General features: G+C 45.7%; 1 protein-coding gene across 1 annotated transcript in view; it reads left to right on the top strand.

The window, feature by feature from the left end:
* The window catches only part of NINJ2 (ninjurin 2), a gene marked incomplete at both ends in the record, with an annotated part of 47454 nt that extends 34319 nt beyond the window's left edge, over positions 1 to 13135 (top strand). The window contains 2 exons of the mRNA XM_080623565.1: positions 11145 to 11376; positions 12972 to 13135. Of these exons, the coding sequence (XP_080479691.1) occupies positions 11145 to 11376; positions 12972 to 13135 (396 nt within the window). The remainder of the gene's footprint in view (positions 1 to 11144; positions 11377 to 12971) is intronic.
* Between the last annotated feature and the right edge of the window lie 4431 nt (positions 13136 to 17566).

Here is a 17566-nt window from a genome sequence, read left to right as displayed (position 1 = left end):
GCTGCCTTGTGTGCTCCTAAGCAAGTTTGTGCCTGTCATAACAAAACACCCATAATGTGATGAGGTGTCTGGGTGCCACCTGAATCACAGTAATAGCATCCCTGCCTTGTGGGACATATCCCCTCCCTTTGCAACTGAGGTATCTCTTTCCTGACTTGAACTACAGTGACAAATCTTTTCCAGAAGAGGAGAGGAACAAAAAGCCGCTGTATTCAGCACATTACCTGCTTACAGGCTTCACAGGGACAAAAGTTTAACCTTAGCTGCTTGAAGGGAATATCTCTAGGCCTCTCCAAGATATCTCACTGAGTGTTTTCTACTACTTTAAAACTCTGAACTTGTATATGTTTCCCACTGGATTGGCAGACTATTTCATAGATATCACTTATATGTTCAAGAGCTTACTTGCAGACATGAGCTCAATTTTCTTAGTTGCCTTTTGAGGACGCCTAAGAAGCAGACATATCCAATGGGACAGAGGATCCAGGTGAAAAACAGTTGCCTTCACTAGTAGAATTTGTTTCAAGTATCTTCTTGATTCAGTCTTACTTCATACCAACCCTTTTTGAAGCAATGCATGCCTAAACAGCTCCAGTGGTTTATCACTGAAAGAAGATATTTAGTTTAAGCCCATGAATTCATACTCAATTAAGAAACTTGAATATACACCTTGAAGGTTTGATACAACAAGCGTAGGAGATAGAAAAGTCCTGTTGTGGGTACTTTAGAAATTAGCTATGCATCATATCTTGTCCTGAAAGAAATGCTTCTAGTTGCTGGTAGCCATCCATAACTGCTGTCAGGTAGGTGAAGCCTTGTAACAAATGGAATAGACACAAGCATAGGACACTGGTCTCGTTCTGTACTCTGACATCCTCCAGTGACCTGTGATGCTGCCTTTTGGCTCCTCAGCTGGTTCACTTATTAAAACCTGGGTGATGGTTACATGTGTAAATGCTCTGCACAAGCTAACAATCAATCCTACTGAAAATTCAGTTAAACTTTGAGGAACCTCCTACTTCTTATCTCTAATAGAGTTAGGGTAAAAGGCTCTGACTGAGGGCAGAGCTCCATTGTGCTAGTTACTGTACACATTAAAAATAAAAAGAAGGCATTTTCTTGAGCTGGGAAGCTCTTAACGTATAAGAATTTGAACAGTTTTATTTCCAGTTTTACAAAGAATCCGAGCTAGAAAGTACACAACAGCTTATAGCCAAGCTCAGACTTCTCAAACTCCTAGAAGCGCCTTTACCCACACAGTCCCATTCTTGTCCACTTCAACCACAGCAGCAGTAAAACCCTCAAAATGTAGCTAAATGACTTGCCATAATCAATCCAAGAACAAGAGCAATAGCCTCTGTTAGACAATAACCAAACCACAAGCAGAAATGCTAATGTATTCACCCCAGACAAAGCAAAATAAACCCAGAGCACACAAACATGTCAGTTCTTCAGCTAGGCTGGGAGAGACACCATGGATATGCTCAGCGATTCTCAGAGGTTGCTGCCATGTATGCTGAGAACACAGCCATGCTCCTTTCAAGCGTGGCACCTCACATTCTCTCCAGGTTACCCATCGCCCCAGCTCTGATGAGGCAGTAGCAGCCTTCCTTGGCACAGCAGGATACCAGGCAAGAGGCAGCCCTGCAAGACAGAGCTTAAATGGAACGGCATTAACACTAATTGAATCTGAACAGCCGTAGCCATGCATCACTTTGCATTTTCTTGTGTTAAAATACAACAGCTATTTGTTAGAGCACTCCTAATGTGTTTAAAATCTTCCCAGTGACAGCTGATGTTGTTTCTAAGTGAGGCATTCCCAAGCAGCCTAGCACAGACCTGAGCTGTGGCTCTGCAGACTTCGCTACCTTGAAGTGACTAGAAGTATCTGCCCCTGTAAGCCCAGTTACTACCTTGCTAGTTTCTGTACTCAATACCTACCACGGCCAACCTGGAAAACAAAACAAAATCAACCCCAAAACCCAAAACAAAACCATACAAACGTTGGGATTAAGGATTTATCAAAGTTCAGATCAGCAACAACACCTTTTTTTGTTCACCTCTCCTGATGGCATAAGGCCAGATGCTCAGCTGCAAACTGACACAACTCAATGTGCCAGTTCTGAAGAAAATCAGCAGATTCAGCCTTTTTAGATCCAGATATTGGCTCAGTTTTCTGGCAAAGGAGGAAATTAAGCCTGGCAGTTTTTGAAGAAAGAGAATACTATGCACCCAGGTGAGACTAAATCAGCAGGGTCTGTTTGGAGAGGCTGGTGAGCGCTGCAATAGGAGACAGACACTCACCCGCAGGACAAAGACATTGTGATTGTTAGTACACATGAAACTGGAAAAAATGCTTTATGGATGAAAGGCCTTATAAATAATAGAGGAACCAAACCCCCTGAGTTTCACTGTTTATGGATGTGATTTCATCAGCTCTGTCTCTATTGAAACCTTCAGTCATGTCCTCCCGTCTTTCCACCCATACTCTCACAGCTTCTTTTCTGTGGAGAGCCCTGAGCACTCAGAGGGTGACCAGGGGCATGTATGTCAAACTAAGTCTGCAGGTGAACCTGAACTCCAGGTCCTTAGAGTGATGCTTAGCCTGGGAAATGCTACAAGATGTAAAGACCCCATGGAATAAGAAAATCACCTGCCTAATTTGAACAGCTTCAGTGGTTCACCTGCACAATGAATTCAGATGATGTGTGCTATATACATAACACCAGCACATACTGTACTTCTACAGTAGATCTTAGCCATCTGTCTCCCTACACATCACCTATGTAAGTGTTCTCATTATTTTATATATGAAACATTAGTTTATAGGCGAAACTAAGATCCAGGGAGAGCAAGTAGGATTCCCTAAGTCACACAGTAATCAATAAATTAACCTCAGGGTTCCTCACATGAAAACCAGCATCAGACCAGGGCTGGGATGGCTCTGTATACAGTACAGAGCTGCAGGTCACTGGATGGACAGATCACAAGGGACTGTAGCTAAGACTCCTTTTTTTTTCACCCTACACATCTGCTACAAACCAGAGTCAGTGGGGAGCTGGACCTTTGGTCTGATCCAGTACAGCTGTTTCCATGTTCCCTCAGTTTTGAAAATCAACCTGACCCCTCAGCACTGGATGCAAACACCCTTCAACTTGGAAGAAGTTCAAATTTAGGACCTTGCTTTAGGAATGTTTTGTATTAAAATGATTTATATGAACACACTTGCTCTTTGGATCTGGCAGCAGCCTGTGATCAGGCCCAGATTTTCTTAATATTTTGGGCCATAAGCCATCCAGCTTGCAGATTTATTCATCTTAACATGTTTAGCTTTGTTAGCACAATGCAGTAGTTACTGTTGTGCCTCCCGGCTGCTCTTCCATTTTTTATAAACTCATTTTCTCTGCTAACCTACTTTTAATTTTTTTCCTGTAAAGCTTCAGTCTTCCCTTGCCTTTCCTTTTTTTTCCCCTCCCTCCCTCCCTCCCCGAAACACTGGGATAAAACTGCTCTGGGTGCTAAACACTAGTGACTTGAATAGGCTCCAGCTTCTATATCCTAGCTTTGGAAATAATTGTTCCCACTAATCCTTTGGAGTGCACTCCCAATTCCATACATTCAAAGAGCTCCCCCCCCACTCCCCCACATACACACCCAATTGCTTCTGCCCAACAACCAGAGATCATGCATCAGCACATTGTAATTGCTGGTGCCAAGCAGTTCTTGAGCCCCCAAACCCACTAAATGCTTCTGAGCCACGAACGGAGGCTCCTCCACCAGTGCCACTGCCCTTCCCATCTTGTCCCCATCCACAGCTACCTGGAAAAGAAAAATGACCTCCTATTCCAGCTCAGCCCTGCAGCCTGCCAGTCAATTCCTGGAGCCCTTCAATTCAGTATCATAAATACATTTAATGAGGAAGTTTAATATGGATTTGAGTGATACATAATTTATGTTGCCCTGTAGCATAGGAAGCTGTGAGCGGCATCTGAGAGTGAATGGATTCAAGAAGCTTGCCATACAGCAGCGCAGAGTGCCAGATGGAGAAAACACCAGGAGAGAAAAAGGAAAACAGCAGAGGGAAGGGGATGCACGAAGGAGAAGGGCTTGGTAGCAGGAAAAAGCGTGAAAGAAAGACAAGGTGAAAGGCACAGGGTGAAGAAAGAACAGAGAGAGGAGGAGCTGAGCAGAAAATGCAGACTGGGGCAGAAAGGGTCTGCAGGATGAATAAGAGATGAGAAGCAGCACGAAAAGGGAGAAAAGGAAAGCAGGGCATGCACGCTTGATGCGACAAGCAGGTCTCTGCAGGCTGCGAGTGCCGCAGCCAGCTGGGAAGCAGAACAGACCGCCGTGTCAGCCGGAGGGCAAGGGCGAGCAGAGGCACCAAAGCTCTCATGGGGCTCTACTACCTCGTGACTGCTCTGCTCCCCGTGCCAGCCACAGCCAGGGGACTGCCCGGCTTCCCTACCTACTTCCAGCCCTTCAGCTCTGTGTGGTGGTAGGTTTTGCTGCTGGCTCCTGCTCTTGTGTGACCTCATTTAAAGAGGTTGTAGTGAGAAAACGAAGCCAGCCTTTCAGCTGGGTAAATCAGAGAGGGTCTGCAGGCAGTCTCACCCAACCACACTTTCATTCCTTGAGTGATAGTAGTGTCCTACTTCAGCCCCCCTTAGGTCAAGGATGAAGGTCTTAAGTGCTGCATCATGGTGACATCTCTGCCCAAGAAAGCTCGCCAGACTTGCCTGTGGGTGTGAGATGAGACACAGGAGGTGGTTAAAGCAAATGGAAAGTAGGAGTTTGGTGAGACTAGAGAATATGAAAAGTGCTCAGCAAGCACACAGGATCTGTGCCTGCCATTTATCCAGGCTCCCACTTCTGAAGAGGCACTGGCTCTCAGCTCCTGGAACTTTTTGGTTTGAGAGCTCTCATCCAAACAGTGTCAGTGATCCCTCCACTACCTTGAGCAGTGACCTGTCACAGAAGTGTAGGAGAATGATCTCCACCATGCATGGGGAGAGCCTGAGACACCAGGAAAGCATCCCTGACTTATTTTCTGGGGTTTATCCGATATGAATTGAAGGCAACACAACCAGTTGTCTCTGAACAGGACCACTAGCGAGCAGAACAGATGGCAATATTAAAAGGAAAAAACCCTGAGCAGAACTGAACGAGCTGGCAGCCTCCACAGAGGCTGAAAAGGGGGACTTGCCCTAAGCACTCCATTTTCCTTCTGCTTGCAGCATCCATGATAAGGTTTACTATTACTTTTGTTCATGGAAAGCAGCCAAGATGCTTGCTGTAGTGCCAAACTGGAGAAAAGCAGACCCTGCCTCCCAGAGTTCACAACATAGTTGGTACTGACCAAAGCATTCCCTGTGTGTCCTCTTCTCTTGCAAACGTGTGGCTATGCACAAACCTGCTTCCTTGCCCGCAAGCTGACACATATGGCTCTGTGAGGGAAGCCTGACCAGCTCGGTGGGCACACGTCTGGTCTGCTGCTGTTCCCAGTGTTGCCACTGATGCTGTCTGTGCCCAGGCATGGCAAAACTATAAAATTGGCTCCCTTCATCCCAAATGAGCTGATGAGGAGGTGCAGGGAGTGAGCTTTACTGGAAAAAGTAGAGTAGCTAATCACTGTGCACTTAGAAGTATCGATCGAGAGGAGGGCCTTCAATCTCTGCTTTCTGCTCGTAGAAAGGGAATCGTGTTCCTCTTTTACCCTGCAAGATGACGACTCTCTGTGTCCTTTAAGCTGATGTATGCAAAGTACTTCTAAAGCTGCCAACTGGCACATAGTGTGGAAAAATACCCCGGATTTTCCCTGGTCCCTGATGCTGCCTGTGTGCGTGCCTGTGTGCGCTCGCCTGTGTGCGGCTGCCTGTTTATCAGCCGGGATCCCCGTGGCGGGTGTCTCCGCACCTACCCCTCTGAGAGCATGGCCTGCAGTCATGTCTCTGTTTTCTTTGGCCGCCTCCAGCATTTCCCTTGGAACTAGTGGCCAATGATATAGTTTCTCCTCAGACACCCCCCTCTATCAGAGCGCTCCCATGAAGAGGATTATCATTCTCATACTCGTGAGCCCCATGCTGCCCCACTGTCTCTTTCAGGCTGTTCTCCCCTGGGGATAGGGTCGCAAAATCCACAAAGCACATAGATTTGCAATTAGATCTGCTCTGAAAAGTACAACAGGAGAAACTGTAGGTTTTACAGGAACAGTCCAAGCAGCTTTAGAAAAAGCTAAGAAAGCTCTGCACCCCCCTTTGCCCAAAATCTGCAAGCTTGGGAAAGAAATATCTAGATGAAATTCTTCCCAAAGTTTTCAGAAGAAAGTAGCTGTTTCTTGCAAAAATAAATGCATAAGGGAAAGCAAAAATGTTTCCCTTGAAACCTAATTTCAGTGAAAACTTTTCAAGCAGCTTCAGCGAGCTGTGGAGCTCAGCATGCCCTCTGGTGCCAAAGCCAGGTTTCACAGGCCCTGGGACCTGCCAGCTCCCTATGGCAAAACCAGAGATCAAGTTTAATAAGGAAAAAAATAAACCCAATCCCACTCTTGTGGTGATATTCAGGTGTTTGGTTTTTTTTTTTCCTAGAAAAATTCCTACAAAACCTAAAAATAAGTGAGAATTAAATATTTGTGTGTGTGCCTTGAGTAAGAATAAAGCCTCAGAGTTATAAAACATAGATGGGTGCCTTCTTTGGCCCCTGTAATGATCTATATCACTGTGCCACGTTTACACAAAAGGAAGCAGAAGAGGATTTGCCTGAGGTCAGACTTAAGCCAGTGGAGTCTTTGCAGGGAAAGAGACTGTCTTACATGGAGAGCCAAAATATCCTGAAATGGGACACACAGCCGAGCTCCAGCACCAGTTGAGCCAGCGCTGTTCTTTTTTAGCTCCTAATTTCCCTCCCCTTAAAAAGTGGGCAATAATGATACATCCATATCTCAGGAATACTGGTAGGTGGTGTTTTCCAGCAGACACGCTGGCTCTGCAACAGTGCTTGCAACATAAACTTGATGTCTGACTGCCAGATCCAGCTTTCCTCTCTTTGATGCATTATGGAGAAGAAAAAACAGTGATCCCCTCTCTCAGAAGGGGAAGACTTTCAAAGTGACTAGAAAGACATCAGCACAAGCCTGGTGACATAAATCACTTAGATGAGCCTTCAGGTATGTCCTGCGACTTGACTTAGGGCTCTCCTTGCCAAAATGAAATAATTTTATCTCCTCAGTGATCCCACAGCTGTCTGGGCAATCCTGCTGCAGGGAAAACTGAGCTGCTTGTGAATCAGCTCCTGAGTCTCAGCAGTTCACAGGACTGAACTTTAACACTAAGCAAAAGCAGTAGTCCCACTTCGGAAAGCTGGGCATGCATTGTGGCAAATCAAAAAGTGGGGTCACAGCCATGCATTCATACCCCACAGATCCAGTGGTTAGGTGGTGACAGCTATGGCACCAAGGAATCCCATGCAAAATAATCGTCCTGCACTAATCCAAATGCTGAGTCTCTGAAGATTCCTAGTTTGGTTTAAGCCTGTTGTTATTTGAGACTACAGGCTTGCATTTGTAGCTGTTGCACTAGGCAGAATACTCTGGAAGAGCCAAATCCATAGAGAAGCTGGACTTCTGCAAGGGCCACCTACACCACACATCCTGTTTGTTTGTTTAGCTGCCTAAATGAAAGCTCAGTGTCCAGCTTTTACCATCCAGTAACCTTTTGGCCACCTTTGTGGATCTACTAAGCCTGGACTAACAGAACTCTGAAACAGGAATCAGTTTCTCATTGCCAAGTGCAGTCGTTTCCCAGACCCTGCGACTCTACAGTGGAGGGTGGTGATCATCCCTGCCTGTGACACAAGGGCCCAAAACAGGGGAACGTGCTGCTGTGCTCATCCACACTAGAAAAGCCACTGTGAAAGCTGTTTATTTTCACTGCCCGGTCATCTGGGACACAGAGTTCAGTTCACTTCAACTCTGCCTCTTTCCACGCTCCAGGTAAATAAGCGTAGGAGCAGCTCAAAAGAAGGACATGTTTTCATTCAACAAGAGCTCCTGATTTGCTTTGTTTGTCTCCACACAAGCAACTGGGAACAGATGTCTCAGCCTTTTTGTACCAGTCACTCATCTGACAAAAGCTCTGTCTAGTTTGTACAGCGTCCTTGTTCTCACACCCTTAACTCGTCATTACTCAGACATAAACTATCAATGCCCAGCCTTGTGATGCTGCAGGGAGGAGGGCTGACTCTTCAGGAATAAGGAAGAAAACACATGAAAGGAGTCAAATCCCAAACCTTGCACCGGTTGATGGGGGTACTACTCTATTGCTACAGGATAACGTACTGTTGAGCCAGCTGAGAGGGGGCAATACTTAAATACAGATTTTTAAGATGTGTTTCCATGATCAGACATTTTTCTGGCTTCCTTTCCCTGAGATGCAAGATACCTCTGTTCTGCCCCAGACACCAGACAGTAATGTTTAAGAAGTATTTAACCCCTACGCACTGCCTTAGATTCTTTACTGGCTCTCTAAACCTGTACTTTTATCTCCTTCCAGTATCTTTTAACTTCTACCTTCCATAGCGAGGAATACAGGCTTTGTGAAGGAGTTGTTTAACCACAGTAACTTCACTGTTACAAACCATAAGAATTACACACTTTAAGCTCTCAGAAAAAAAACCTAAAAATCCTCAAAAGCACTTCCCTACCCCAAGCCAGCCACTTCTCCAGGATCACAGTTCACTAATAGCTCAAACCAGACACATTCTTTCCTGCTTACTTTTTACTATGCATCTTTCTCACATGAGGGTCATCACTGACACTGACACAGACCACAAACTCCTCCTGAAACTCAGCCCCAGTTTCAGTATCAGGCACACTTATGGCATGTAGCACTCTCCCAGGATCACCAGCCTTGCACATCCTCCCACCCTGGCACAGACAAAGCCACTTTGGCCAGTGATGCACAAAGACCAGGGACAGCAGCATGAAGCACTAGCCAGAACCCTTCTCTAAGTATCATGCCCAGAACATAAAGGAAAGCTTATGTTTTGTACTTTATCTGATATAAAAGGACCACAATAGGACTTACCATTATGATGTAGACACAGTCCTTCTTCCAGTATGCACCTGGAGAAATCTCTTCCACCCCTCCAATCAAAGAGATAACCTCAGGCCCACACCTAGCTTTTATTTCCAGGTTTAAGGGGTTATCCATCTGACAGCACTGAGGGCAAAGCTGCCAGTTATGACTACAGCTGACAGAAAGCTGATTACCCAGAACTGCAGACTGTGGGCTATGTGGAAGTGTTGTTTTTCTTTCTTCTTAAGAAAGAAGATCATAGCTTGCTGCATATGTATACAAGTCTTTTGTAACTGGTGCATTTGCTGGTGATTAGTGACCAGCTAATGATATTTCTGGGTGAATTGAAAACTATTGCTCCCTTTTCTATCTATTTTTTTTTTTTTTAATCATTTGGGTCAAGACAGCTAACGGGGATCTCCCTTAACAAGAACGATGGAGAAAAGGTGGATGGCTAAAAGCAGCCAAATAACTTACAGCTTGCACTTGGTTAAGGGCAACCAGGTGATTTCCCCCTTGTAAATATCTTTTTCTTTCTAATGACAAAAAATGTGCCTGAATGATTAAAGTTGGGTGTGATGGATCCCACCCGTTGTCTCAGTGCATTTTGGTGCCTGGTGTTTTGAAGAAATAGCACCCCTGGTTTCAGAAACAAAAATGTGGATTGCCCCATCTACTTTAGCATCTCGTCTAAGACAGAAGCCAGCAAAAAGTGCTCAGAGGAGATACAAATTCCAGCCACTGACAGTCACAGAGTCGTAGAATCACAGAATAATTTAGATCATTGAGTCCAGCTCAACCCAGCGCTGCCAAGTCCGCCACTAAACCATGTCCCTAAGTACCACATCTACATGTCTTTCAAATACCTTCAGGGATGGTGACTCAACCACTTCCCTGGGCAGCCTGTTCCAGTGCTTGACAACCCTTTCAGTGGAGAAATTTTTTCTAATATCCAGTCTAAACCTGCCCTGATGCAACTTGCGGGTATTTCCTCTTGTTCTATCTACTTGGGAGAAGAGATTGGCACCCACCCTGCTACAACCTTCTTTCAGCTAGGGAGTGATAAGGTCTCCCCTCAGCCTCTCTTTCTCCTAGCTAAACACCCCCAGTTCCCTCAGCTGTTCCTCATCACACTTGTGCTCCAGACCCTTCACCAGCTTCCTTGCCCTTCTCTGGACCCGCTGCAGCACCTCAATGTCTCTCTTGTAGTGAGGGGCCCAGAGCTGAACACAGGATTTGAGGTGCAGCCTCACCAGTGCCCAGTACAGGGGGATGATCGCTGCCCTGGCCCTACTGGCTGTGCTACTTCTGATACAGGACAGGATGCTATTGGCCTTCTTGGCTGCCTGGGCACATGCTGGCACATACTCAGCCAGCTGTCTACCAATATCCCCAGGTCTTTTTCTACTGAGCAGCTTTTCAGCCACTCTTCGCCAAACCTGTAGCATTCCATGAGGTTTTTTGAGGCCCAAATGCAGGACCTGGCACTTTGCCCTGTTGAACCTCGTATAATTGGCCTTGGTCCATCAATCCAGCCTATCCAGATCCCTCTACAGAGCTTTCCTACCCTGCAGGGGATCAACAGGCCCAGCCAACTTGGTGTCGTCTGCAGACTTACTGAGGGTGCACTCAATTCCCTCATCCCTATCACTGATAAAGACATTAAGCTGAACTGGCCTTTGAACACCTGACCCTGCAAAAAGATCTCTCTCTAATTCCCTGTAAGTTTGAGGCTTGTCTGTGCCCTGAAGGAAGAGAATTTAATATTCCTTGCAAAATCCCTGGCTCTGGGTAATCTACATTGCTGTAACTCTGGACAAATTTGTTTTCCACAAAGATACCCAGTATTTTTCTAACCTTGCTGAGCTCTTGATCACTGTAAGTACCTTGTGCCTCTTAGTATCACGAGGCGACTGTGAGAGGAAACTGAGCACTCTCAACACGCTTGAACTGAAACTTTGACTCTTTTCCAGGATTTCTAGATAAACCCCATGAGAGGAAGCAGTCTGCTCGACACAGACGGGTCTGTCACCTTAACGATCATTTATGTGGTTTCTCCTGTCTCCCCAGGGCATGAATCCCCAGCTTCGGATTAATGGGCCAATGAACATCAACCACTACGCAACGAAGAAGAGCGTGGCGGAGAGCATGCTGGACGTGGCGCTGTTCATGGCAAATGTCACACAGCTCAAAGCGGTGCTGGAGCAGGGGTCATCCTTCCAGTACTATGCCACACTCATCGTGCTCATCAGCATCTCCCTCTTCTTCCAGGTGGTGATTGGGATTCTCCTCATCATCACTGGTAAGGTGGCCACCAAGGTGCATGAAACCCAGCAAGGTGCTGCAGGGGCAGGGCACCCCATTGGCCGGCAAGGGAGTGAAAGGCAGAAGCCTGTCTCCCCAGAGCATTCCTCCTGGCTCCAAGCAGGAGGGTTGAAGACAGCTTGATGCGGGCAGTGGGGAGGTCTGTGTTACTGCTTTTCAAAGTGGTGAGTGGGTTGGGTTTTTCTCTTGCATAACAGTGCTGAGCATTACTTTTCCCTGACTTCCCCACTGCTGAATCATAGAATCATAGAATAGTTAGGGTTGGAAAGGACCTTAAGATCATCTAGTTCCAACCCCCCTGCCATGGGCAGGGACACCTCACACTAAACCATGTCACCCAAGGCCTCTTCCAACCTGGTCTTGAACACCGCCAAGGATGGAGCATTCACAACTTCCCTGGGCAACCCATTCCAGTGCCTCACCACCCTCTCAGTAAAGAATTTCTTCCTTATATCCAATCTAAATGTCCCCTGTTTAAGTTTGAACCCATTCGTTCTAGTTTCCTTCCTTTTTGCAGCAGCCTTTTCATCCCCTCCATCCTCCATTTATTTGGAACATACTGTGTTAGCCTCCTTTTTAGCTGACCATACCACCATCAGTTTTCTTCAAACTTTCTTCAAAAAAAAAACCAGAGGTCTAGAAGATAAGATCCAAGCTCCCATTAACCATTAACATAACTTTAAATTCTATGGCTGCTCTCCAGTATTCTTACTCTCCGTCCCAGCTTGTAATCTGCAATTCAACAAGTGCAAACCTTTGTTAATCAAGATCATGCTGGACAAGACCTTGTAGAGTCTGTACCAAGCACATGTTACCTGACCTTGCTTACTTTCTGAGGATAGTTTTCCAGCTAATTTTAAGGAAGAGGGCTGGGTTTTGTGCCTCTTGCTGACCATCCTGGAACATGCTCCTTCATGCACCTCCTGCAGATACTGCATTTTAGCTGTATCTTTCACCTCACTCAAGCTGGGGCCTAACAGAACAATTGAGGAAGAGATATTAACCCTATATTAACCTCACATTTAACCAATCCCACAGTTTTCCTAGTGCCATACAGACAGCACCTTAATACCACCATTTCAGACAGGCTTGTCCGGTGCTCCATCTAATACAGGAGTTGCTATACTTTGACCTTCAACTCATGCCCAGTAGTAAATATCTGAAGAATGCTGCTTTTTCCTGTATAACCTATGTGGTTTTTAATGTGGGACACGGGATCAGAGTCTATTTGAAGTCATGTGACATGTTCCTTCCCCTGCCCCACATGGCACTGCCTTTCCTGGTGGCACCTGCAGTGGCTGTAGCCAGCTGTGAGGACAAGGGGGACAGGGGGCCACAAGGTTGCTATTCACATGGCTTATTCACCAGACAGCCCCAGTAACCAGCATGTTCCCATATCTGAACTGATCAGTGCCCATCAGCTGTGGCGCCTGTAAAGTTCCTGGGACTATTCCCCCAGCCGCATTGCCGAGGGGCACCATGCACATTCATCAGGCAGGGAAGGCTTGCAGGGGCAGGAGGACTTGGAGTCAAGCTACAAATCTCCCTTTCTTTTTGCATGGTGCTGCACAGCTCGTTTGAACCTGAATGATGTTGCAAAACAACCCCGCCTGAATATACTCAACAATGCTGCCACAGCTCTCATCTTCATCACAGTCATCCTCAACATCTTCATCACAGCCTTTGGAGTGCAGAAGACTGGCCTCTACCCTAACAGGAATTTTAGACCTTATTAAGTCACTGGCCGATGGAATCAGGTAAGAAAGGGGTGACTTCCCATCACTGCCAGCCCCTAGAAAGGCTCTTGGTCTCAGAAGACATCATTTCAAGGTGAAGAAGGAGAAGGCAAAGCTGCACAAATTAACAAAGCCTTTCCAGGGGCATGTTGTTGTCCCACAAGCATCTGAACAAATTCCCTCGGAGGAGGAGAATTTCTCCTTACTTGGTCTTTAAAGGAAGAACACCAGACATGCCCAACTGTTGGGGTTTACGAGCAGCGAGTGTTTTCCAGGAGGCTGCCAACCTCATGATAGTTACGGATAGCAGTTGTGGATGGACGCTAAATTTGGGAAAGGAAACTAGGTGTGTTCTAGGAGGTATCCAAAGATGGCAGCCTTATCTGAGCAGAAGAAAAGGAAGGTGAGGGTGAGCTGGGGGAAGAGCTCTTCACAACAGCCAGCTTGGTTTGGCAAGGGGCTGTTTTAAGACTCTAACTCTTATTTTCCAGAGTCTTGTGAATAAGAGTCCAACCAAACGTTTGGGTTCCCATGTCAGGTCAATGAGGGAATGATATGTTTTTAGGTCAAAAGTGCTTTAGGTCAAGAAGCAAAGTTCACATCCCTTGCTTACATGACCTGCAATGTGTAAACATAGTTTAAATGCAATATACTGGGCCAACAGCTAGTAAGAAAGCTTGATAGACAACATAATGTGATGAGGGAGGATGCAGAGGCCAAAAGCCTCTATAGAAACACTGCTGGCTTGGGATCCAGAAGGGTGTGAGCACTGAGGAGCAGCACCCCACACCCATAGGGGTGGCCAAGTGACCCAGTACATCATGACTGTGCTTCTCTGCCCATGTAATGTGGAGGAGCCTGCTGCAACCTTATACTGACATTTCTTGTCTTCCCTGCAGGATCTGAGCAGTGCAGCTGGTGGGGAAAGCTCTCTACATTTCTGCTGACCTGAGCAGGATGAATCCAGATGAATCCGGAGAACCAGGTTAAACTTTCCAGACTCTGTGTGTGTCATGGTATACCAGCCCCTTACCATAATGCTTTTGCAGTTCTGAAGGGGTAAAAGCATTGCCTTTCAAAGCTAGAGCAAACTTTGCTAGAGAAAGCTGCAGGAACAGCAGGTACACAGTTTCAAAGCACAGTTCTGTAAATCTCATCTCTTATTTTAGTTCCATGCATCATATATTCAATATTGGCTCATATCGTAGAGAAGACTAAACTATTTACTTTGTAGGCTAAATAAACAAGGAAAGTCCAGCTTTTTTGTCTCAAGCATAAGCTGCTATACTTACAGCAATGTTATCCATTAGGTTACCTCCCAAACGTTGGAATGGATTTCTCAAACTATAAATAACAGAAGAAGTTCTCATGGGAAGATAGAAAAGTGTGTGTATATCAGTGCAGCTAAAACCAGTTCATATATTTTCCTAGTTGTCTGAAATTAAATGTGACACAGTTAAGGAAACAATCAGATATTTCCAGCATTGGAAAATTAACAATGACAGAAAATAGATATTCTGGTATGATGTCATCGCTAGGGACCAATCAGGAATGATGTAAAACCAGACTGACAATATTTAGTAGAAAATGAAGAAACATTATATGTAAGGAGACGCTGTAGGCTTATTGCCACATGAGACATGGCAGGTGCATAGTGTATTACTTTATTAAAAACATCACCATTATAATTTAATGTCTCATCACTAACATAAATGGTTTTAAATATATCATTTTTATATTGACGATGCTGGGAATTCTCTTGTACCAGAACGATTTGTTTCCTTAAAAATACGTCTTTGAATTAATGATTTTACAGTTGGGTTTTTTTGATCCTAAATCTTGTAACTCTGTAATCATGCTAAAAACTTGATATTCTGATAGCCTGGTGTAAGCCTATTTCAATAATGACATGCTTTTCTGATTATTAAATTATTTTTTATTCACTGTAAGGCAGAATGAGCATTCAATGTGGATTTTCATTTCCATAATCTTTCTACCACTGAGAAAGAAATGCCACAAAGATGCCCACATGTTGGTCCTCAGGAGCTACAGGAGTGTCTGATGCTTAAAAACAGACATAGGCAGATTTCATTGGTAGTCTGCATCTGAACTTCCAGGACTAAGTTTCTGTTTAAGTCAGAGTCTGGTTTTGTTTCTGGAGGGGGTGTGAATGATTTTGCCCACAAGGGCTGTTGGGCAGGGCTACGGGCAAGCATCAGCTGGTGCCTGCAAATGGCAGTGGACTTTTTGCAGCTGAGGGAAAGTTGCATGGAAAGAGTAGGGTGGAAAATGCCAGTTGTGCATTTACCAGAATCTAAATCAGCAAAGCTGAGCACAATCTGGGATCTGTTTGGTGAAGCAGGTAAAGACTCATCCATCTGGGAGATGGTAGGTCTGGAGCAACACTAAGTTTGCTCCTTATCTTGGTCCTTGGTCTCTGGTGAGACCAATGGCAAACAGGGGTAAATGTTTCTGGGAAGTCCCTGTTATTCTGCTCTCCTTTAGAGAAAGGCTTCACTGCAGAGGTAGCAAAACTAGTTCCAGCCAATGCAAAACCACCAGCTAAAGGCTTTCAGCCATTACTGACCATCTGGGTTCATGAAAAGGTAGAAAATTATGCATCTTGTGCAGAACCCAAATCCTGTGACTCATTGCTTCTCCGAGCAGGAGGCAAAGCAATTAGCATCAATGACTGAATGTAAAGAGAGGAAAACCCCAAGACAGAAAAGGTTCAGCTGGGAAAGAAGCAGTGAGGGGAATTTCATTACCGGATCTTAACTTCAGCATCATCATCTCAGAGAGCTGCCAGGTCAGGTATGGCAGCACATGGCCTGCCTGAGGAAAAAGGGCTTCCCACCACCCAGCCCAGGTGAGCAGAAGACTAGCAGCACACTGGAATGCTTTTCCCCATCACCTTTAATAATCTTTTACCATTATAATGTAATCAGACTCATTAGCAACCTTGGCTGCCTTTTTCCCTCTCCACGGCTGACTCCCATCCCTGCCAAGCTTTTTATACTCAAAGGAGGTGCAAGTTGACATGAAAAGGGGCCAAGTTTGAAACTAAATAACCAGCTGCAGTGAAAGAGCTGACTTCTCATTTGTGTAGGCTGGGCCAACTACTGAACTCAGGTCTAAGCTTTGATCTGCAGTCTTCTCCAGGAATAGTCCTTTGCTTGTGAGAGAGACCACTTTGTTCTCCACTTTCGCCCTGTGATGATGACATTGCACTTAGCTTTTCTGGGATGTGTGTATTTATCTAATGTTTCTACCTTGTTTCATGTGATAAATCCAGGAACACAGGAGAAAAACTGTTTTGTTGCCACACCACTTTCTACAGCCCTAGAGAGGACTGAAACAGGTCTTGCTCCTGGCTAACCTAGCTCGTTGCACCCCACCTCTTGCTGCAGAGCTCTTGCTGGCTTGGGCAGAGAGTGACCTGTCTCTCTGGTACTGCCTACACCTTTGGTTATATGAAGCAGAGGAGCAACACCTGGTTCCTAATCCCTACTGTATGGTGACGCAGGAGTGAGTAACACACAGACAGAACTGAGCTCTTGTAGGAAGACAATGTATTTATGAAACATGAGGAAGAACCACTATATCCCCCAGCTCTACAGAGGGGTGGCCCAGAAGTCGTCTTGAAGGCACAGAGCCACTTTAAGGCAAATAATTCAAAGGTACAATTCAGATTTTGACACAAGGCATCAGTATCTAAAAAACAATCAACTTGAGACAGTCTCAGGCAATGAGAAGAGACAAGATGTTCATACCACGCAAATGTTAAAGACAATGACAAAAAAAGTCACATTGTCATTTTCACACAGTACATTTCTCTCAGAATAAAAGCCAGCCCTTCTTCTTTCCCTTTGCTGACCTGAATTCATAGTCCTGAAGACAGAGTCAGCCTTTGTGGGCAGATCCCACTTGACATACCAGGGTTCCCAGTCTGGCCACATCCTGCCTCAGGGAAGGTCTCTGCTGCAGCATAGCCCATCATCTTAAAAGGATCCCGGTGACAGAAGCAAAATCACTGTTGGGGGAGTCAGCTTCCAAGCCATGGCGAAGCCAGGTTCCCTCTTGCTCTCTGAGAGTTGTGCCAGACCCAGAAATGAGCGCTCCTCGCAGCAGCAGTGCATGCCATGCAACACTAGTGACAGGGCAAACCACCTTCTGATCAGGGACCGTGGTGGCCACATGGCCACATTCTTTCAGTGCATGGCTGTGGGACTACCTGCTCCTGCAAGATTTGCTGCTGGCCAGCAAACTGGGGACCATGTAGCCCCTTCTTTCCCTGCAACCCACAGTGGTCTTGTGAGCATGTCAGCTGGAAGACAGCTTTTACCCCATGGGTTCACTCCAAGCTCCTCCATGGAGGCTGCCAACTAGTGCCAAGTAGTGTTAATCACATTTACTACTGCAATGCTTAAA

The sequence above is a fragment of the Psittacula echo genome (assembly GCF_963264785.1).
Source record: "Psittacula echo genome assembly, chromosome: 1".
NCBI classification, from domain to species: Eukaryota; Metazoa; Chordata; class Aves; order Psittaciformes; family Psittacidae; genus Psittacula; species Psittacula echo.
Note: the sequence above shows the minus strand (reverse complement) of the source record. Positions and strands in the feature narration are given on the sequence as shown.